This window comes from Gossypium hirsutum, chromosome D01, assembly GCF_007990345.1.
Source record: "Gossypium hirsutum isolate 1008001.06 chromosome D01, Gossypium_hirsutum_v2.1, whole genome shotgun sequence".
Lineage (NCBI taxonomy): Eukaryota > Viridiplantae > Streptophyta > Magnoliopsida > Malvales > Malvaceae > Gossypium > Gossypium hirsutum.
In genome coordinates, this window is record NC_053437.1 from 1,566,743 (window position 1) to 1,591,281 (window position 24,539).

At 33.2% G+C, this 24,539-nt stretch overlaps 2 protein-coding genes across 2 annotated transcripts; both read right to left on the bottom strand.

Annotated features, from left to right (window-relative positions):
* Window positions 1–7,593: 7,593 nt before the first annotated feature.
* LOC107933039 (U-box domain-containing protein 44) lies at window positions 7,594–11,639 on the bottom strand. The gene is made up of 3 exons (XM_016865186.2): window positions 10,157–11,639; window positions 9,779–10,076; window positions 7,594–9,368 (listed from the first exon to the last, which is right to left on the bottom strand). The coding sequence occupies exons 1-3, from the start codon at window positions 11,378–11,380 to the stop codon at window positions 7,801–7,803; spliced, it is 3,090 nt and encodes a 1,029-aa protein (XP_016720675.2). The 5' UTR covers window positions 11,381–11,639; the 3' UTR covers window positions 7,594–7,800.
* A 7,189-nt stretch (window positions 11,640–18,828) lies between these two features.
* Window positions 18,829–20,937, bottom strand: LOC107933050 (pentatricopeptide repeat-containing protein At4g21065). The gene has a single exon (XM_041086672.1). The coding sequence runs from the start codon at window positions 20,840–20,842 to the stop codon at window positions 19,166–19,168; it is 1,677 nt and encodes a 558-aa protein (XP_040942606.1). The 5' UTR covers window positions 20,843–20,937; the 3' UTR covers window positions 18,829–19,165.
* Between the last annotated feature and the right edge of the window lie 3,602 nt (window positions 20,938–24,539).

A 24,539-nucleotide genomic window follows, 5' to 3' on the forward strand; every position in this document is an offset into this window, starting at 1 on the left:
TATTTTCTTTTTATTTGAGAAGTAAAAGAGATAAACTTAGTTTATTGATTAATAATCTTGTATTTTAAGCCATACATAAATTACAGGAAAATGAAAGTAAAAAGAATTAAATATATAAAAAAATACAGGGACTTGAAACAGATTTAAACCCTTTTTTTTTAATGCCCATAGGCCGTAACGAACGTTCTTTTACATCGGTTTATAATAATCTTTATACAAACGTTGTCGCTTATGATAAGAGTTGACTTTTTGCTATTTTTATAAGAGTTGACTTTAAATGATATTTAGAAAAGGTTAAATTTTACTATAAGTTCTTGTCCTCTTCATAAATTTATATTTTAGTCCCTATAGTTTTATTTTTAGAAAATCAATATCTCTATTTTTCATATTTCAAAATTCATATCCAATTGTTAATACAGTTAATTTTTTTTGTTAAATTTGTTAATTTGACATTTTGTTATAAAAAACTACTCACTCGGCATCTATGTAACTTAAAAAACGACCTTGTAATGAATCTGAATTTAACAAAATAATTTTAATAACATTAACAATTGTACTTGGATCTAAATTTTGAAAATTGAAAAATAAAATAACTAAATTTCAAATTTGCGAAAACTACATTTACTTATCACATATTTTAACATTTACAAAATTACAATTAATATGATATAATTGGTGGCGACAACAATTAAGATACGAGGACTTTTTGGTTAAAAAAAATATAGCAGCTTTTGGGTTTTGTATGAATCTCCATTATTCAACTTAAAATAATTAATTTCGAAGCTTGGATCCGTAATTTTTCCAACAACATGGTTTCTCACCTTCTAAAGATTAAGTATGATCATCGCCCTCTCTTTTTGGTTAAGAACTCGAGTATTTCTCTTCCCCGAGGGAGACCATTTAGATTTTTGGCCGGTTGGGTTGAACATCCGGATTTTGATGGTTTTTTTGAATAATAATTGGGATTTCTCTAGTAATATGTCTGATTCTCTTGGTAAGCTCACTCATAAACTTAACGAGTGGAATAAACATGTTTATGGTAATATTAGCACTTGTAAGAGAGAACTTATCAAATGAATTGCCAACATCCAAAGGAAAATGGATTACTTTGGCTCATACAGGTTAAATCAGATAGATTTGTCGCTTCACCAAGAACTTGAGAGTGTGCTTCATCACGAAGAACTTCTTTGGAAGCAAAAAGTGAAGTGTGACTGGTTGAAGTTGGGTGACCGAAACACCAAGTTTTTCCATACCCGTACTTTGCAAATGAGGAAAAGTAATCATATTATTGCCATTCGTAATTTTGATGGTAATTGGATCTACGACCCTGGGGCCATTGAAGGTGAGGCGAACGCATTCTTCTAAAGATTGTATAGAGAGATTCCTCAGCCCCTGGGTATTTTACCTCCTAGCGATTTTTCTCAACTCGATCCGGTTGATATTAGTTTTTGGGGAAATCGGTGTCGAATGTGGAGATTAATGAGGCTCTTTTTGATATGACACCTTTTAAAGCTCTGGGTAGTGATGGTTTTCATGCCCTCTTCTTCCAAAAGTAGTGGGACACTATTGGGGAAGCTGTTTGTGATTGGGTCAGGAATGTCTTCAGTGGTAATTCTATTGAGCCTGACCTGAATAACACCTTGATCATTATTATTCCTAAGGTTCAGAATCTTGAAGTTTTGGGTCAATTCCGTCCAATAAGCCTTTGCTCCGTCCTCTACAAGTTGATGATGAAGGTAATTGCTAACCGTTTTAAGCCTATCTTCCCTAAAATTATTGTATAGGAACAGGCTAGCTTTATTGCAGGAAGGAATATCAACGAGAACATTATCTTAGCACAAGAGGTAATTCATACCATGAGAAGCTAGAAAAAAACAAAAACCGATGGCGGTTAAAATTAACTTGAAGAAAGCCTATGATAAAGTTAGATGGGACTTCATTGATGCTTCTCTCCGAGTTGCAGGTATCCTTGATTATCTCAGAAATCTTATAATGTCCTCTATCTCTAATTCTACTATGCAGGTTATGTAGAATGGAGTTCTGTTATCTAAATTCAGACCTATAAGAGGTATTTGTTAAGGCTGTCCTCTTTCTCCCTACCTTTTTGTGTTGTGCATGGAGTGGCTTGGTCATTCGATTCAGTCTACTATTTCAGAAAGAAAGTGAAGTCCTATTCGTCATTCTAGACATGGGCCAGCTATCTCGTATTTGTTTTTTGCTGATGATTTGGTTATCTTTAGTAAAGTAGATTCGAAGCATGGTAGAGTTTTAAAAAATATTCTGGATAGATTTTGTGAGTTATCTAGACATAGAATTAATGCTAGGAAGACCAATATTTTCTTTTCTAAAGGTGTGGATGAATTTATAATAGATACGATCAGCACTATGTTTGGTTTTCAACGAGTTTATAATCTTGGTCACTATCTTGGAATTCCTCTTTTTCACCAGAGGGTCACGAGTAGCACTCTTCAGTTCGTGGTGGAAAAAGTGCGTGGAAAGTTGCAAAGCTGGGAAGCCAAAAATCTCTCTATCACTGGTTGTATCAATTTAGCCCAGTTAGTCCTTTTATCTATTCCTAGTTACTTCATGCAGTCTATGATGATTCCTAGAAAAATTTGAGATGAGATTGAAAGTTTGGTCAAACAGTTTATTTAGGGGTCTTTCGAGAGGAAAAAGAATATGTCTCTGGTGGGTTGGGAATCCATTTATCAACCAAAAGTGTGTATCGGACTTGGACTGAGGAAACTTCAGGATTAGAATATATGATTTTTACTAAAGTTGGGGTTTAATATGGTGTCTGATAAGAAAGCCTTTTAGGTTCGTGTGCTTAGATCGAAGTACCAAATAAAGGATAAGTTACCGATTTGCATTGCTAGGGATAGGAGCTCATTTCTCTGGAAATCTCTCTCCAAAATTTGGGAGTTACTTCGTGAAAATTTACTTTGGTCTGTAGGAGATGGTCATAAAATTTGGTGCTGGAAGGACAATTGGATTCCCACTATTGGGCCTCTGGTTAGACACATTCCTTCTAATGTTAATCTTGACTCTAACTGCTTTCTGCGTGAAATGACTATTGAGGAAGGACTGTGGCACTTTGATCAATTCCGGGTTTGGTTACCGGAAGATGTGATCCAGGCTATTAAGGGTATCCCTCCTCCCCACCCTTCTGAAGGTCCCGATAGAATATCTTGGAGTCGCACTTCGTCTGATGCTTTTTTCTGTTAAAACTGCTTATAAGGCTCTTAAGGAAGGAGATTGGAATCCGAAAGATGAGAAATAGAAAAATGTTTGAAAGTTTTCTGGCCGTCAATAGGTTCGTGTCTTTATTTGGACTGCTTTACAGGGGAAAACTCTTAGTAATGTGGAAAGAGTTAAGATGGGTCTTTCGGATGGTTTCTTTTGTCCCATTTGTGGGTTTCACTCAAAAGATATCTTACATATTCTACGAGATTGTCCTATTGCTAAGAATGTTTGGGCTCAGGTTAACCCATGTAAATACCTTTCAAATTTTCTTTCTATTAATTCACAAGATTAGTTTCTTCTTTATATGCAGGATAATAGGTTGATTCACGATGGGGGAGCTAGTTGGGCCTTTTTTTTTTTGGACTGCTTATTTGGGGCGTATGGAAAAATCAAAATTTCTACATTTTTCACGAAAAACCTTGGAGCTCAAAAGAGATAGTTCAAGGATCCTATAGTTGGGCGATCTATTTTTCTCTTCACCTCAAGAAGTTCTTACCGAATGCCTTGAACATTCTGTCGAAGCACATACCACTGAGGAACGAGTCTATCTTAATACAGATCGAGTAGTACAACTAGATTCTGGATTTGCTGCAGCCGGGGGCATTGTTCGCGATAAGGAGGGAAATTGGATTGTTGGATATCATCGATTCCTTGGTAAATGTTCGGTCTTTGATGTGGAACTCTGGGGCATTTTTTACGGTCTCAAACTTGTTCAATGAAGTGGCTATGATCAAGTTATCACTCATTCTGATAGCTTGGAAGTTGTTAAAACCATACTTGGAAACTCTTCCACTGCTTCAAATTACGCTTTGATTAGGCGAATTCATAATATTTTATTTCAGGAAAATCAGTGGTTTCTGCGGTATATCCCGAGAGAACAAAATCAAGTTACAGATTACTTAGCTAAGCAAACCTTGATCGAGAAAGACAATTTGCAAATTCTTAACATCCCTCCCATAATAGCTCGCACATTTATTGATATGGACAAGTCTACGGGTGATTCTTTTGCTCAAATGTCATTTTGTAATTAATTTAGTGTTATCTTTTCCTCACCAAAAAAAATAATAATTAATTTCAATGTCGATGTATTCAATTCTAGGGGCAATTCAAAAAATTTGATTTTTTCGAATTAATCGAATCAAGCTATTTAATTCTTTCAAACTAACTTGAATAAGTAGTTTAATTTTTCAAATTCGAGTTGAGTCGAATTTTATAACTCGAATAATAAATTCATGTAAATATCCCTTGAATCCCTAACAGTTTTGAAAATATACAAATTAGCCCCTCTAAAAAATTACAAAAAAATCAAAATATTTTTCTCAAAATTTTAAAAATTTATCTGAATTCCAAAATTAAATTTGATTTAAAATTATTTAAAATATATATTAAAAATTTAAATTAAGTTAAAATAATAGCTTAACTAAATCGAAAAAATTTTCACTGGATTGATCGACTTTCATCCAAAAAATCAAAGGAGAAAAAACAACAACCAAGCCAACCGTCATGAATCCAAAGTCAACCATTTACGGTATCAAATATGTTATAACAAATCATTATAATGTAGCAATTTTTTAAACTTTATTTTATAATTTTTTTTTAAGGTAATGATAATATATCATATAGAAAGAGGGATATACATTGGGGTGCCGGCTTGAGCTATGGGCTCATAAATTTTATCAATCTTTTTGTTTTTTAATTATTTGTGTTTCCATTTTAATCAAATTTTTTGTTTTTTGTTTTTGTTTTTTTTAATTATTTGTGTTTCCATTTGAACCAACCTTTTTGTTTTTATGCTTTTTTTTAGATTTATTTGTGTTTCCATTTTTAAAACAATGTATATTTAATTATTTATGTTCTAACTAGAATTTTTAAAAAAATTTAAATTGCCTATAAGGTATCATTTCTGTTTATCTAACGATAATTTTGAGGTTTATGATTACTTCTATCATAGGCTGGATTTGAGCTGAGTCCAATCAAAATTTTAATCCAACCTCAGTCCGAAAATAGGCTTAAAATTTTGTCTAAGCCCGGCTCAGGTAAAAATGCTAAAACCTGGGCTTAGTCTGGCCATATTAAAATTTTTATGTTATTTATATATTTTAAAAATATATAATACATCAAAAATACTAAAAGCATCAAAATAAATGCTTCCTAACAAATTGAAAACAAATTTTTAAAAATCTTTATACTTAAATAACACTAAGATAGGTGCAATTTAACAAGCAAATGTCTCTAAAGTAGAAAAATATTAACAATAAAACAAGAGTTATATAATATTTAAACAATAACAACATAATAGTAAAATGGTAGCAAAATAGAAAGAAAACAACAACAAAACAGTAAAAAAAAACAGTTAACAAATTATTTTTTGTGTAAATTTGGATCGAGCAGAGCTCGGGCCAAAAAATTCTTACCCAAGGCTCGACCTATTTTCTAAACAATCTTATTTTTTGCCCAAACCTATTTTTCGGGCCTATATTTTTACCCAAACACTCTCACTTTTCGGGCGAGCCTTAAGGCCAGGTGGCCCGACCCATGGACAAATCTAATTTCCTCTCTCAATAATTATCTCAAAAGAACGTAATATGTTTTATCATTACACTCGATACCTGTTGATTGTAAAATATCTAATGGTCATTTTCTATTCTTAATAGTCATTTTCTATTATCACATTATCACTATTACAGCATTTGAAAACACACACCCCCACCATTGTTTTTAATCTCACTGCTACAATATTAAATCTCACTGTTATAGTAACTAATCTAATTTCACTGCCACTATTATTTTCAACCTCGTTGGAAGCAAACACACCATCCATCCAAATGAAGCCTTAGACCAAATGGAATCATGTGACCTAGTGAATATCTAGCATGTATATTCTAGTAAAAAAATACACAAGTACTTAATCGGGACAAGAAAAAAAGAGCTCAGGTACCAAATTGAATATTAAATCTAAACTTAAGTACTTAATTGAGACAAAAAAACTAAGTATCAATTAGAAAAAAAGTACTAATTTGAACATTAAAACTAATTCAAGTACTAAATTGAGCATTAAAACCAAATTTAGATACAGAATATTATGACATTAATTTTGTTTCAATAAAATCAGGCCTATGTAAAGCCCTTTTTGTTTTGCAACCCAATCCCTATGGCCTTCTCAGCTTGCAGGCCCAGTAGTTTAACCACTTCCCTTCTCTTAGAACCTTTTAAGTTGCTAAAAACTTGCCGTCGCCATTACAGTTTTATCAACAACTGTAATACTAAACCAGAGTTCACTTCACCATTCTTGAACAATTTTCTCTAAAGAAACACAATACTGATACAGCTTGGGTTTCGTAAGAACAGCATGGGTGTTTTTTCACTTGCACCAGCATTTTTCTGAAAACGATCATGGCTAATTAAGTATTTGATGCATTAATGAACTTCTGTAACCTCAAATGTTGCTTTCCCCTTGAATTAGTTTGTTTTTCCGACATCGATTGGATTTTGTTTTGTTGTTTATAGCAGTTTGAGCATTCGATGCTTAAAATGAATTGTATTTTGTGTAAAACTTAAATTGTGGTTTCCATTGAATTGTTTCATGGAATTGGAATGTGATTCGAAACTGTTGATACAAGGAGCAATTAGGGTCGAGATTAAGTTATATATTTTTATGAGACTGAAAATACAATTTCACATCTTAAATCAGAATTTTAACATTTTAGGGGTCAAACTATAATTTTACCATATATTAACTTAAGATTTTGTAAGTTCTGGGGACTAAAGCTGGAATTTTCCATTTTGGGGTCAGGACTCCTGCCTGCCCCCTCCCTTCGCCCCTGGGAGGAAATTATGGTGGTTCGTGATGGTTCATTAGGAGGGTGGAGAACCGTAGAGAGATTAGGGTGATCGGAATATGGGTAGCCAAAGAGGATTGGAGAATAAAGGGGGTTCGAGGGAGTTGGGGGCCGAGAGTTGAGTGTTCGAGGAGAGCAAGTGTCTTGGCCTTTTATCTTGATGCCCGTGAGCTTTTAAGGGGTTGTCCCTGATCATTCCAAAGGTTCCATGTGTTGCCACGTATTGGTTTCGAATTCTTGGAATTTTGCTGACCTACTGATGCATTTTTGTTGTAGGTACGAACTGTCTTGAGAACGGATACGTGTGACGTGTGAATGGCAGTTACTCTCCTGTTGGTACAGGGCTGCGAAATCTTGGGTCTGCAAGACCATGGGCTCGCACTTCAGCTCGCGGGGTAATGGTCACAAGGACCCAAGGTGGATTGCAAGGTAAGGGTATAACAGAAGCCTATGCAACTTGCTGAATACTTAACAACGTCACTTTTGCTCATAATATACACACACACACACATGCACAACAATGTCATTCATGCTTTCTATATAATTCAGTGACTCTTCAAATGATATACATTATCTAGCTGAAAAATGAATATGCTTTAGTTTCAAGTTGTGTTCAGGTAAGAATCAAGTGCGACCCTGTACAAGTTCCGGATAAACAGGCTACATTCAAAATCATGTTGTTTATCATGCTCTGTTTATTTACACTAAACAAAATGATTCAGAAATACGAGGATTGTTCAGGGAGAACTTTCATTTGCTTAAGCACTAGAGCTACTTTCTTCCGAATTGCATCCTCGTGAAGCAGTTGGATGAGGATTCCCTCGGACCTTTGGAATGACGGTCCGCTAATTCGCGAGTGGTTTACGATCTTGTGGAATAAGTCCAATGCTATTGTTTTGGCAGATAAGGTTCCCTTCTCTAAGACCTGCAGAATTGCCTCGACACCTTGACTCTCCACGATGGCAGCAGTTGCATGTGACAAGGTACTGTGATCTTCTAGCAATGTTTCGAGTGCCTTTAAGGAAGCCTCTGCGACACCCGAGTTTGTGTCGCTTAACGTTTGCAGTAGGGGCTTTACGGCATCGGCCTTGACAAGGCAGAATGTATGTCTCTGCGAACACGCAATGCCATGGACGGGGCATGAAATTTTGTTTTCTGCTGAAGCCGAGCAGCACCAAGACATATTAGGGAAGAGATTTATTGTGTTAAACAGTGACCTCGAGTCCTCATGTCTTACTCTGATGCTTGCTTCGGAGACCAACGAGCTGGTGGACCGGGATAGGTGTTCGAGAGCAGTGGCTGTTCGCTGCTTGGCCAATGAGCTGCCTGTAGAAAGTACTCGAACTAAAGCTGGATATAATTCAAGCTTTCCCACTTGATTCTGAAGTTCAGGCTTTGAGGATCCCGTGAAGCGTAATAGTGCTGCTAGAGCATTTTCAAGTAGAGACTTGTCCTGATTATTATGTGCTCCGATCCCACCGAATTCTTCATCCGAACTGCAAATCACTTCATGAATGGCTTTCAATGTTTCTGTCTTACAGAGTATTTCATCAACATCTATATCATCTTTCGGAAGTTGGCTAATAATCCCTGCAGCAATGGACCTCTCTTCGAAATCTGGTGAGCAAATGAGGATCGATGCTAAGTTGTTGATGGCAGTTTCTTTTCCCGGAGATGGTGGGAGTGGAACCCCGTCACCTTCTGACACACAATATATTAGCTTCATCGTCCATCTTCGAACTAAAGGTTGGTTGCTATCGAGGCAAGAGAAAAGGTGAGTGACAGCATCCACATTATCTCGAATAAGATTTTGAGCCGTCTTTGACTTATTGCTAAGCTCAATCAGCAGGTGTAAGAACTGAATCTTGAATTCACGCTCAGATTTTTCTACGAGCTGCAAAAAGAGACCGACGCTATGCTCGGATTGCAGCTCCTGCAGCCCCTGATATATCTGAAATTGCGGTTGCTTACAAGCTTGTACCAGCAGAGCTAGAATCTCGGCAGCTTCTTGTTTAAGGATAGGATCCGACCTGAACGAGATGACATTAAGCATGAGCGGTATAGTTGCTGGGTCCGATAGGAACCGCTTTACCATCTTTGGATATTGTATCAGCTTCTTGACACATTTGATGCAAGCAGATTTACATGCCGGGGCGTTAGCGGCTAGCATGTGAACTAGATTGTGAACAAATTGTTTGTCTTTCAAGTCATTTATGCTGTTTTCTTTGAGTTGCATCTCTATCAATGCCGACGCCATCAATGCTCGAGTCTCTTGGTGTCCGACCGCTGCAAGAATATGGCTTTCAAATGAATAAGTTTGTTTGATAAATATACCATACTATAACTTTTGTCAGTGGAAGTGCTATGGACGACTTTGTATTAGGAGTTAAACTGCATTTTGCCCCATCTACCCAAAAAATGGTCAAATTAGTCCTTATAATTAGATCAAAGAGCAAATTGGTCCCTGTACATGGCATGCCACATGTACCTCATGCTAACGTACAGGAATCAATTTTTAACCATGCAAATAAATGAATTTTTTAACAGAAAAGACTAATTTTCTCATTCATCTAACGTAAAGGGACTACTTTGCCTATTTTTTTAAGTAGGGAAGGCAAATACAATCTAACTCCTACTATTAGGGCTTCCATGGTAATTTTCCCAACTTTTGTCTACGTTAGATTCATTGTTTTCACCTTGGTTGAATCGAGCAACAAATGACTGAAAGAACCCGGATTCGGCCATCTTCACAACAAAGTGTGTGTTGGATGAAAGATTCCGCAATACGTCTTGAGCTTTCAAGGCGATTTCTGGGTTGGAGTTACCGACCAAATAAACCAGGAGGGGAATACAATCTTTGGTATTCCCTATTTTCTCTACGAAAGCTTCGGTTTTAGACAGTTCCAACAAGATGGCAATCGTGTTCGGTTCCGTTTCACCGTTATAGATCCGCTTCACAATTCGGCGAACAGCTCCCGCTTCAATGATTTCTCGCTGCAATTCCGAAAAAGGAACTCTTCAGACATTTCACGGATAACACAACATGTCGAAGTAAAAACATAATCATTCCCTACCTTACGGTCATCACAATATGTAGCTAAGCAATAAAGGCATTTCACTGCTGCCATGGTGTTGAGTGTGGTGTCTTTTAATGACTCGACGAACTTCGGGATAAGCCCCTCCTCTGCAGCTCTCACTGCATATTGAGAGATTTCCACCAGAACCTGCATATCGTCCAAGGCTTGGTTTTTCCTAATATGGTCATCGGAATTGATTCCGGAAACTGCTGCTTGGAATCTCAAGTCCATATCATTTTTCTTCCACTCTTCGATCGAGCTCCGGAGGTTAACATTTGGAGTTAACTCCAAACTTCGAAGCTCTTCTTTGCAAGTCGGGCAATTTTTGTTTCCACTCTCGAAGTATTCCTGTATCGCGTTCCTTTCGAAGCTATGGCCACAAAAAACTGCAACTGGGTCAACCATAATCTCCTTGCACAAGGGGCATATGAAGGAACCAATAGGGTATTGCTTATGATATGTTGAGGCCTCCTCATTTCGTGGACTCGGAACAATTTCGGTGCTATGCAACAACTGCATCAACTGCGACAGCTGAAGTGCCTCGGCTTGTTTCTTTTGAACTTCCATCTCTTCTTTTTCCTGTTTCAAAAATGCCAATTCTGTTTGTACCAACGACGCATTCGCATCGGCACCAACAGCTTCCGCGATCTTCTCCAGAAGGTTTACAGCATTCTCTCGGTTTCTACTACTTTGGGACACTGAATTCTCTATCTCCAAAGCAATCTTTTCGGTCGCTGCCGCCACACTAAACTCCATTGAGTTCAGTTTCTCGATAACCTCATCGTTCATACTCTTCAAGTTCAGTGCCATATCGAGATTACTCAACTGAAATGACGAAATAGTAGTAGCAATATCTTTGGCCAAACCCGACATCTCCGTGAGCACCGAATGTGAGTGAAGCAAGAACCGAAGACGACTTCCGGCCTTATAATTCTTAATGATCTGACGAGCTCTCCGTAGTTTATCATTCAACTTCTCCAACGCCACTTTCGTAGACTCCGTACCCATCGCAGCCTCAATTGTTCGAACATTCAACGCCTTCAAAAGCACATCCAGCTCCGTTATACTCCTCGAAAACTCTCGAAAACTATCCTTCTCGATCACGACATCTCTTGTTTCTTTAGCCAGCTCTACCGCTTGAAGTGTTACCCTGTTCCAAAGCTCTTGTAATATCGCGACACCAACATCTTCAATCCCGATATTGAAGTCCATGGTAGACATTCAAAACAAGCTTGTAAGAAATCAAATTCTTGTCTCTAAGCTTGGCATATGTAGCAGACCCCGTAAATTTCGAACCCAAAAATAGAAAAAAGGGTCTTTTTACTTCAGTTGTGACACTGAATCTAACTAAATAAGAAAAAGAAAAGAAAAAGGTGCTAATCAGAGCTTGTCGTCAACACCTCTTGAAGCTGTTTGGTTGCCGAGAAAGTTCAAAAAAGAAAAAAGAGAGTGGAATTTAAGACCATTGACAATTTCAATTAACATTAATAGAAGATGGTGATTGGAGCTTTATATATACAAATGTGGAAATGGAAGATACTAGGAAAATGTCAGAGACAGCAAAAGTCGTCAAAGTCCTTTTTTTTACTGTGTTTTAACGTGTACATTGGGGCCGTGGGTTCAACGTTGAAAACTTTCCTTGCAGTCGTGGAGCATGAGCAGGGATAGCCGGCCAGCATGCGGTTGACGACTGATATTTTATATTCGAGTTTAATTTTCTTTAAAATTCAATTTGATTATTGTTGAGTAGAGGTGTTCATGACGGACCACCCGAAATATGGGAGGGTTTGGGTAAAAATATAGGCTCGAAATATGGGCTTGGGCAAAAAAATAAGGCCCGATTAAAAACGGGCCGGGCCTCGGGCACCACTTTTTTGGCCTGAGCCCGGCCCAGCCCGGCCCGGACCGAATAATAAATATTTTTTTATTTTTTTAATTTTAAAATACTTTTTAAAAAATTTTTTAATTTTAACATTTTTTTAAAATACTTTTTTTAATTTTTTTTAATTTTAAAATACTTTTTTTAATTTTTAAAATAATTTTTTAGTATTTATTTAAAAAACGGGCCGGGCCGGGCCCGGGCTTATGAATTTTTTCTCGGGCCGGGCCTGGCCAAAATTTTATGCCCATATTTCGGGCCGGGCCGAGCCCGGGCCGAAATTTTTTTCTGGGCCCGGCCCGGCCCATGAACACCTCTATTGTTGAGTAGTTTCCGTTATGAAATAGACTTTTTTCTTCCTTTCTTGAAAGTTATTGAGATCGAATAACCCGAGTTATTTGGAAAAGCTTAATTAGAGTATGTTAATATCCACTTTTCAACAAAATCATTGCTATTTGAACCAGATTGAACCAGTCGGTATATTGATTTGAATAGGTATGTAAGCAAATTACTCGGAACAGATAAAAAACAAAAATAGAACCAAAAAAAAAAACTTGCAGTTGAATCTATTTTATAAATTTTTAATTATTTATTTACTATTAGATCGGAGGTCAAACTGGTTGAATCAAGAATATGTAGTTTGATTGGTTTAGCCACTAACCCAATTATATTAAAACATTCAAAAAAAATTTAATTCCAATTAAAAATTTTGAAAAATCGACTTAATCTACCAACATCATATTTTAATAAATTAATTGGCCAAACCGAATTAACTTACATTGGTTGTATTAAGTCGGATAAATTTAATTGAGTAGAGTTTAGGTTTTAAATATTGGTCACTACTAAAAAAAAGTCAAATAAGGATTTTTTACGCATTTTATTTCGATTTTAAAACAAAATTAGATCAATATTGACACATTTAAAATAAAAAATTATATATAATAAAAATTGATTAAATCGATTATAAAAAATTATAATCGATAAATAATTTACGTATAATCAACTTAGCCGAACTGATTTAACAATTATAATTTATATTTCCCTTAATTCTAGTATTTATAATCAACTTCAAATCTTAAAAATAAAATATGATCCGGCTCAAATAAAATTTTGAATTATTTTTTTAATTCAATTAAATTTTAAATTGTAAATTTCAAATTAAGCTCGAACACAAATCTCATTTGATTATATAATTGCACCTTTTTTTTATAATATATATAGCTATTTTTAACCTTCCTAATATTTAAAAGAATATACAATATTTTTAGAACCGAATCGGTGGTCGAATCAGTCATAACACTGATTCGTTGATCTGACCAATTCAATCAAAAAACATTAAAATTTTATAAAAAAATTAAAAATTAAAAAAAATATGATTCATTCAGTTCAACTAGTTTTTCAGTAGGTTCAATTGGTTCGTATTGATTTACAGTTCAACCAGTCTGATATCATTCTTGGGATCGGTAACCCAATCCCAATCCAGTCTAGTTCAAGCATCGCTGGGCAAAGGATCTAAAATTACGTGTATATAAATATTATATATAATTGAATGATAATACCTAATAGATCCTTCTATTACAATGATTAAATCAAATTAATCTTTCTATTATTAAATGATTTGATTTGGTCCTTGTATAATTAAAAAGAATTAACAATGCTAAAGTTTAACAAATTTAACATTTATTGTTTAAAAAATATTATTTTTCATTTACAGTTTAACTCCAAATAAAAAATTTCATTTGTAAAATCATAAAAAAAACGTCAAAAATATTAATTTTATTAAACAGTAAATATTAACTCTATCAAAATTTGGTATTATTTAATTATTTTAATAATATAAAAAATAATATTAAAGGGCTAATTTAATAATATTCATATAATAGAAATACCTCAGCTTTGGCTTTAGTGCAAATTTAGAGTGTTGAAATTTCATATCAGGACCGGTTCAACTTTCCTTCATTTTTTTTTTTTGGTTACAACGAGTTTTCAATTAATTAATTATTACTATATTAAATAATAAAAAGTTAAAAAACCACTCGTTGACTTTAGACTTGTCCATGGTTCGGTAATTTGTTTGACTCGGTTTAGATAAGAATTTTTTATGTTTCGAATTAGTTCACTTTATTCCAATTCAGTTTAAGTAATAAAAAATATCGTAGGTTTAAATATAAAAATATTTTATTAAATTTTAAATTGTGAAACGAGCCAGTTGAGTTAGTTCAAAAATATGCATAAACTTGTAAAATTTTTTAAAATCGAATCATAATCCAACTCAATTTTATACATAGATCGCTTTACCAAGCTTAAATTATTTAACAAGATTTTTAAAACCGGACTGAATCAAACCACTAGTTCAACATTTTAACCAGTTTAATGGGTTTATTATGTTAGATCAAACAAATAATTAAAATTTCATAAATATATATGTTAAAAATCCAATTCAACCGGTCCATTTTAATATTCAAATCAATAAATTTAATATTTTTCTCCAAATCAACATCTCAATTAAATTTCGATCTAATTCGATCTAATTCAAACAACCTAGTTAAGTCGCATTCACTACATCAGACAAAGAAAAACGCGTATGTGCGGGATATGCTCCACCATTTACAAACAAAAGCGATTTCCTTCCACGAGTAAAATAAGTTTCTTTGGGTAAATTTAATTAGAGGTCTTATAATTATTAACTATTTTTCATTTTGATCATTTAACTATTAAAAATTATAAATTAGTCACCAATATTATCAAAATTTATTTTTTTCACTCGTAGTCCATTTTTGGTCACTAAACGATTGGATGACAAAAACGAATTCGTTAATAATTGAGTGATCTTTAATTAGACCTTCTATTCAAGTGCTAGACTATTTACTCAGACCCAAAGACTTATCTAAATTTTGGAAGGATTTGAATAAAACTATTAAACCCGTTTAAAATATGGGTAAAGCTTGAACTTAACATTTAAGGTTCTAACTTTACTAGGCCCGGTCCATTTTTTAAATCTGTAATATATTATAAATAAATGATAATACCCACATTTCAAAATAAACTTTTTTAATTCTTATAAATAAAAGAAAGAAAAAGAGAATAATAAATATAAATAAACTTTACTTGAATAAAATAAAATTTAATAAAATAAATATCTTGGTCAGTATCAAGATATTAAAATTTTAAAGACTAAAAAATTAAAAAATTGTAAAATTATTATTGTTGAGGGAAAATTTTGGGTTTGACCAATGGTTGAATCGATTATATTATTAGTTTGTCAGTTTGATTGGTCCGTTTAATTAATGCATATATATATGGATAGAAACATAATAAATAAATAAAAAGAGATAATAAATATAAATAAAATTGGCTAATTGTAGGTTTCTAATTGTTATAAATAAAACATAATACTGAACATTAGACTTATTCATAGGTTCATTCATTTGCTTAGCTTAGTTCGAGTTTGGGCAAAAAAAAATTGTCTTTAGATCAACTCAATCTGACTCGATTTTAAATTAAATAATAGTAAAAATATTTTATTTAAATTTACAATAAAACGAAATATGTATAAATTGGATTTGGTTGAGCTCAGGCCTTGATATATATATATTAAAATCAAACTACAGCCTGATCCAATCCAACCTAAACTTCTTCATGGATTCAGCTACCTATCCAAACTTGGGCCTAGACGTACATATATATTTTAAAATCAAGCTACAACCTGATCCAATCCAACCTAAACTTGTTCATGGATTCAGCTACCTATCCAAACTTGAATATTTGCTCGAAGTTTAAGAAGATTTGGGCAAAAGTATTAGGCATGAAAAATGAACTTGGGTAAAAATACTGGGCCCATTTAAAATATGGGTTGGGCTTGGGCTCGAGCATTCCTTATCTGGTCCATTTTTAAGTTTTCAATATATTATGTAATTTATAACACATACAAAAATTAAATCTGTAGTAATATATAACACTGTAATGTAAATATTATAAAAATTAAAATAAAAAATTATATAAATATATATTTTTTTAAATATGAAAAAAATATGGACTAGCATGATATAAAATAGGGTTAGACATTTACAAATATGAACGATCTTTTCAAAAAAAAGCTCGTATTTCAAATCGGGTCGAACTTGAACAATCATAAAATATATTAATATCGTGCTAAACCAGACTCAAACCTAACCCAATCTACAAACACCTCTAGTTGAACCCACCCCATAAACACCTCCCTCAACACTTCCATGACAATAATTTCAACCAAACTTTTCTCTTTTTTTTTCTTTTTCTAAACTGTTAGAAAATGAAAAAATCACGTTGTATAAAAGTTATTTCTTATTTTATGATTTGTATGGTTCAATGTCAAAAAAGTTATAATTTTAAAAATTAATATACTAAAGTGGTTTCTAATATTCTCTTTGTCAATCTTGAAAGTTTTAGTAATGGCATAGTCAAAGGGGTTGGCAAGGGTCTTGGCCCTTGAACCCCCAAAAAAGCCAAAACCTAAAATAATTCGACCCAAACTCACCCGATTGCCACCTCTACCTAAGGGCAATATCGAGGAGGTTGGCAGAGGCCCTGATCCCCTTAAAATGAAAATTTTCCTTTTAAACTCTTTTATAAAGTTATAAGTTAATATATGGTGAAATTGTACTTTCCTCCAAGAATGATAAAATTGCAATTTAATCATTATAAAAACAGTGATAAAATTGCTTTTTAGCTCCGATAACTTAATTTTGTCCCTTAGAAAAAAGTTTTTAGTTTTGCCCATATGTGTACCTATTGCATGAACAACATGGATCTACGAGTTAAAAAAAATAATCCTCCTAAATTTTATTGACATTGTTTTTTAGCACATTAGATCCAAGTTATCCACGAGGCAAGTACATACACATTTACAAATCAATCCACATACTTTAAATACACTCCACATCATATCCAAATCAACATTTAACACTAATCAAGATTGAGCTGACATAATGACCTAATTGATATAATACTGATACTTTAAAGGCTAAATTAGAACACTTCGAAGTTTACGGACCAACCTAAACTCTTAGTACTAGTTTGGGGGATGTTTGGTGAATTAACCCCTTTTGTTTTATTATAATTATATATTTTTTTCATAATTCAAAATTATAAAATCAACTTTAATGATAAGATTTTGTACAGATTCCATAGGACAGAAATTTCAACATTTTTTTACCTTTTTTCTTTTTTGTTTGTATTATGTTTCATTATTCTTACATTGACTTCAATATTACTGTACAGTAAAAAGCAGAATTAACCTTTTTGCTAATAATAGCAAAACCGTGTACAGCTGTTTCTATATTTACTTTTAGCGTGTTTCAAACTATTTTTTTTCTTTTCTTCGAAGCTATTCAAATTTTATTGGTTTAATTTTACTATTAGTCCCTTAATCTATGGATTTAGTTATTGTACTTTAATTTGGTCAATTTTAGTTCATTTAATCTTCTATTTGGTCAATTTTAGTCTATGTACTTTTTGTATTTTAAACTTTTCAGTCCTGACTTAAATTATAACAGTTAAATATATTTAGCTAAATTTTGTTATTAGTCTTGTACTATGGGTCAAGTTGTAGATTTAGTTCGTGTTCTCCAATTTAATCATTCTTAGTCTCTTTATTTTTTTTTAAATTTTCGATTTTAACACAAATGATAATCGTTAAATCTATTGAGAAACTAAATCTACAACTTACGCATTGTACAGAAACTAACAACAAAGTTTAACCAATTTTTTTTTTAATATAATTCTTAAACTGCTCATAACCCCTCAAATTGACATTCCGAATGTGGTTTCCATTTGAAGATTTAATAGCATGACCCAAATTCTCATATGCTTTAGATTTCTATTTTTTTTATGGTTAAAATACGACATAAGTCTTTCTACTCTTCCCAAATTTGGAATTTAGTCATTATGCTTTTATTTTTAAGAATTTAACTCCTCTACTTTTTAGATTTCCAAATTCATGTCCAATTATTAACACGGATAGAATTATTTTGTTAAATTCAGGTTCATTACAACGTTATTTAAAAAAAATAACACACTAACAATTGGATCTGAAATTTGAAATCTGAAAAATAAATAGACTAAATTATTAAGAATAATAGTACATAGACTAAATTCTAAATATGAGAAGAGTATTGGGACTTATGGAAATTTTCAAGTTTTTTTATTCATATTTGGCTTTTTAACGTTAGATAGTTGTAATGTTGCCGGAAAATAGTCACAGGTGATTTGGATTTTGAGAAAAGGTTAAATTCTTCCTATAATCCCTGTACTTATCTGAAATTAGAAATTTAATCCTTATTCTTTTAAATGATATGTAATTGATAGTTTTTGTGCCCTCCTTTATTATCCAGTAAAAATTAATTATTAGTAATTTAGAAATGCTAAATTAGTTAAGTTTTGAATCTCGTGTGTTGACATGATGGTCAATGTGTGGTTGGAGTTCGAGTCCCATTAATCGTATTGCTATTAAAATTTTGTCCACATCTTGTAATTCATTAAAAAATGATTAGAAAGAAAAATTATTTAACTCAACGGGAGTTCCCCATTACCATAAGTGTTTACCTGTAGAGGAGGAATAATACGTGGTGGAGGAGATGACAATAGTAACAAACCAACATCCTGATCCCAAGCAAGATTAGTGAGATAAGCCACACACCTATTATCTTATATGAAAATATGTTTAACGTCAACAACCTAACCTTCACCAATCATAACGTTGGCTCGTTGTAATCCCGCACCAAGATACTAGATGAACGAGACACATCAAATAGATCATTGAGAAACTTAATTACATTAGTGAATTCAGTTCAACACTCAGTTGTAAATGCTAAGATTGAAATTGAAATAGAAATTAATAATTTATTTATTCATAACATTGATCGGAGAAACCAAAAAAAAAAACTCTGTAATAAGTTAAAGTCTCGAGATAAGAAAAAAAGTTTAATTTGTATAGCTGCACAAAATCAAGGATCATACTTTTGTCCGAGCCCTCGCAAAAACGTGAACAATAAACAAACATGGAAAATACCAATATATATATATATATAATCCAATACCCAATGTAAGCATGCAAAGAAATGGAAGAGAGGATCAGAAAGGAATGTTTATTACCAGTAATCCTTGCAAGAACAAGATCCCTTGCTAAAATGATGGAATCGGTTCCGGTCTCGGACAACAATTTCCCGGTCGAACTTATTAGAAACATGTTTCATGAAACAATGGCAATCATAACAAATCCGAAGATTCTTTATAACCCTAATGGTCCTCCTATCCTTGAACCTAAGAAGAGCGAAAGCAACAGCCAGTTTTTCGCTGTGAAAACTAAGGTTTTGCTCTTTCTCCTCGTCTTCAACATCGTGTAATGCATTGCAAGTAAAGAAAGTGTAGCCATCGAGTCTAAGGTCATCGATTATCGAAACCAAGAATCGTTTGATTTCATTGGATTTAGGATGGAAATCGTCTCCAGAAACAAACTCGTGAAGCATATCCCCTTCATTAAGGAAACTATACCCGGGTTTCTTCCCGACTTTCTTTTCCCTCATCGAGTTTCTCACGTTTGCTTTCTCGTCCCATTTACCAACTTGACCGTACACGTTCGACAAAAGCACATAATCACCGTCGTGATTAGGGTCGAGCTCATGAATCTTCACCTTTGCTTTCTCGGACAACTTGAGGTCATTGTGTTTCACACAAGCTCCAAGCAAAGTCCTCCATATGACTGCATTTGGCTTAATAGGCATTGTATCAACAAACTCAAAAGCTTTATTAAGCAACCCTGCACGGCCAAGTAAATCAACAATACAACCATAATGTTCCACCGTAGGTTCCATCCCGTAATCTGATTTTATACTCTCAAAAACTCTCCACCCATCGTCGACGAGTCCACCGTGACTACAAGCCACTAAAACACCGTTAAAGGTAATATGATCGGGCTTCAAACCAGCGTTTTTCATCTCATGGAACACTTTCAAGGCTTCTTCACTACGGCCATGAACAGCCAGTCCATTGATTAGTACCGTCCAAGTCAATACATTTTTCACCGGTATGGCATTGAAAATTTTTATGGAATCGTCGACAGAGCCGCATCGAGAATACATATCAATCAACGCAGTCCCTAATGACACAGTGCGCTTCAACCCAGTTCTTGAAATGTAAGCATCAACCCATTTACCTAATTCTAAAGCCCCTAAGCTTGAAACTGCAGATATTACACTAAGCATGGTAACTTCATCCGGCTTAAGATTTCCCACCAATTGCATATCTTGAAACAAACCCAAAGCTTCGTATCCAAAATTATTATTTGCAAAACAAGATATCATACTGGACCAAGAAACCAAGTCTCTTTCCGGCATTTCATCGAACACGTCGAATGCACCAGCCACTGACCCAAACGAACCGTATAAACTAATCAACCCATTTTGTACATAAATATCTGAACCCAAACCCAGTTTGATTATAAGCGCGTGAGCATCGTGACCTATGTGGAGACGGGCGCACGCTTTGAGTACGAAAGGGAAAGTGAAGTTGTCCGGAGATACGCCATCACGGCGCATGGCGGAGAAGAGCGAAACGGAGTGAGAAGGAGAGGAGTGAGCATGGGCTCTGATGAGGGTGTTATAAGCGAAGGTATCGGGGAAAGGAACGCGAGCGAAAACAGAGCGGGCATGAGGTAAGGATGCGGGGGCGGCGGCGGCGAAAGATAGTAGGAGGCGACGAAGGGAAACGGGGTCGTTTTGGAGGCCAGTTTTGATGAGGCGAACGTGGAGCTTGTATACATTATTCATAGATGGATTGATGTATAAGCATCATTGGGTCTCTGTTTTTAGTTCCATTTTCCCCATTTTTGGCTAGTTCGTCTTCATTGTTGAAGGGTTGAAGGTTATGCCTGCTGCGTAAGATGGTAAACATTTTTCCCGGTAATTTTAAGGGTAAACTACATTGAAGATCACTAAACTATTAGTAAGTTCACATTTTGGTCACTTAACTTCAAAAAGTTACAAAATGGTCATTTGAACTATTCGAAAGTTTTCATTTAAGTCACTAAACTATTCAAAAGTTTTTATTTACGTCACTAGGCTATTAAGGTTTTTTTTTTAAAAAAAGGTCGGTTAACGAGCTCCAAGTGACAATTCGATGATTAGTACAGTAGATCAATACACATTGATGACTAGAAGAACATACCTTAGATCCAAGTTGATCTGGCAATCAGTCTTAGAGATCAAAGAAAAAAGCTATTTGGATTTTGGTTCGCAGATCCGTGACCTTCAAAGTTGTTTCATGAAAAAAAAACTAAACCGTAAAAGAAAAGGGGAGTAAGAGCTTTTGATTAGTGCAGGCGATGCGAATATTGAATACCATGCAATAACAATTTTAACTGCCCAGTGACTTAAGTGAAAACTTTCAAATAATTTAGTGACCATTTTGTAACATTTTGAAGTTGAGTGGCTAAAACGTAAACCTACTTATAGTTTAGTGACCTTGGGTTAGTGTACCCCTCTTTTTATTGTTAGTTCTGTTTTTTGAATTGGGTTAATGCTAAGTTTGAATTTTGTAATTATTCTCACATTAGGGTTTGATTTTTTTTTGCCAAGTTAGTCACTAAATTTTTAATTTTTTCTCACATTGGGGCTTGAATTAGGCAATTGTTTTCACAATAGGGTTTGATTTTTTTTGTCAAAATTGGTCCCTAAATTTAACAATTGTCCCTAAATTTAAAAATCGGTGACTAGCTTAGACCATAAAAAGTTGAGGGCTCAATGTGAGAACAACTGTCAAGCTTAGGGATTAAAACCTAGATGTGAAAATAATTATCAAATTTAAGGACTAATTTGTACCAAAATAAAGTTCAAGCCCCGATATAAAAAAAATAGTCAAGTTTAAGCTCTATATAGTACATTGACCCTTATGAATTTAAAACTACATATTCAAATGCTAACATCAATAAAATTTGTATGTTAAATTCACTCACATGAAATATTTTGAATTAAAAATTTACTCTTAATAACACTATAGTGAACTTAAATTTAAGAAATAGAAAATTATATTATATTTTTAAATCTAAAAAATAGAAATATTTAAATTCAAGAGTATTACAAGTTTTTGAAATGTCTTTTTTTTTTTAGAATTGAGCCTTGTAATTTGTAAAATAGGCAAATGGACCAAAAGCCCAAGAGTTACTAAAGTCGGTCCACGCCTCGGATTGGATACATCGGTTCTATAAAAAATAATAAAATAAATTTAATATAACATTACCATTATTAGGTTAAGTGATAAAAAAATTGATGCTTTTCAATCTAGGTTTTAAGTTCAAGTATTGTGGATGAAAAAGAATCATCGAAAGAGCTTTGCCTTCACTTCAAAGATCCGAGCAAACTCAACTCTAAATTTGGCATTGTTTTTTTTAAAGAATGATCTAACATATAAAAGCCAATTTCTCATGACTTAGATATTGGTTAAAGTACTTGAGAGGTCCTTGTATCACAATGATTGGATCAAATTAGTCTATCTGTTTTAAAAATAGATCAATTTAGTCTTTAAACTATTAAAAATAATCAAATAAGTTCAAATTGTAATATAGTTAACATTTATTGTAAAAATATATATTGGGAATTATTTTTTTCATTTGCATTTCAATTTCAAACAAAATATTTTATTTACAGAACCATAAAAACTTAAAAAAAATACACATTGTTAACCAATAAATGTTAAATCTGTTCCAGATTGACCTTGTTTAATTATTTTCAACAGTATAGGGATTAAATTACTTCATTTAATAGTATAAGGATGAATTTGACCAGGTTCTTATGATACAGGGACCTCTAAGATACATTCACGCTTAGATATTAGTGTATCAACAATATTTAAGTTGGGCTCTGCTTACAAATCCAATGGGCATTCAAATGTTTTACTACTCGGCTTGGCATGAGCCCACGGATTAGTTAACATTACGCGTGTTGTTGCGGTAAAAGTATTATAGAAGTCTCCATACTAATAGCCAGATTATATTTACCCATTTACTTAAAAATGTGTTAATTAATCTCTATAGGTTAGATTAAAAAGTAAATCCGTCATTTTTGTTAGAAATTTCATTAATTTCTACTGTAAAAAAATTAGTGTAGTTATCGAAATAATTAGATAGTTACGCGTGAAGTGTTACATGCACTTCATGTTGATGTACATAGATGAATTTTTAATAGTAAAAATGGATTGTATTTTTAATAGAATGACTAGTTTGCTATTTGATCTAACATACAGTGACTGATTTGCACATTTTCGAAATAAAGAAAACAAAATGCAATCTAACTCTTAATACAATAGTCTCCATTATACTTTTACCATGTTCTTGCCTTAAAAGAGATTGATATCTTAATAATACTTTTTAGTTATATAAATATTAAAAAAAATTAATTTACATCAATCAGATTCAATTCATCTCAAATAAGTTTTTATTACAAAATAATATTTTTATTTAAATTTATTACATATGATTTTTAAATATTTTATTTTTTTAAAATGATAAAATTAGATATTCGACCATAAAAAATCCAATGCAAATGAAGGGTGGGTTTGGATGGGCAATTGGGTGCGGTGCGGTGCGTTTAGCTTACTTTTTGTCTCACGCTACAGTATCTAATCTCACTACCACCGTTGTTTTTACACTAACCACAGGTAAACGCACCGCCCATCTAAACTCACCAGAACTCTCTAAAAGAGTATATATTATTTGAACTCATTTATTTTAGTTTTTCATAAATTGGTTTCACATTTTACAAAAATTGTGAAGTTATTCCAATTTAATCATACTATTAAACATTATGGTTAAATCATCAACATAAAAATTAACGATTGGGTCATCTATATGCAAATAATAGCTAAAGAAAAACTTATTGATAATATTTTTAAAGAATTATTAATAATTTATATGCAATAAATTAATAAAAAAACAATATTTAAATTTCATATGTTTACTAATAATTAGAGTCATAAAATTTGATAATCAAATTCTAACAAATTAATATAAAGAGAATAATTACTCAAACTTTGTAAAATAAAATGAAGTAGTTTTCTTAGTAAATTGGTCCCTATCAAGGATCGACTCGTATAAATAACGAAATAGAAAAGATAGAGAAGATCGAACATAAATTTTATGTGGAAAATTCCTCCGAATAAGATAAAAACCACAAGCAAATGAGGCTTTGGCTTTTTACTAAATGAGTAAACAAACGAAAATGCAATATGGAGAAAATAAAACTAAATGTACTGAACGTACATTACCCAAAACCCCAAATATAAAACCCTATAACTATTATTTAATAGCTGAAAATGGGAGAATTTATAATTTCGATCCATGCCGTAACATCTTTTTGAATGCAGTCAATTTGAATAAACTCTCACGGAGCAAACCCAAAAACAAAACCCTAACTCTCATAGAGTTCTCTCAAAAAGAGTACAAAATTCTCTCCATTGTTACCACGAAAACTT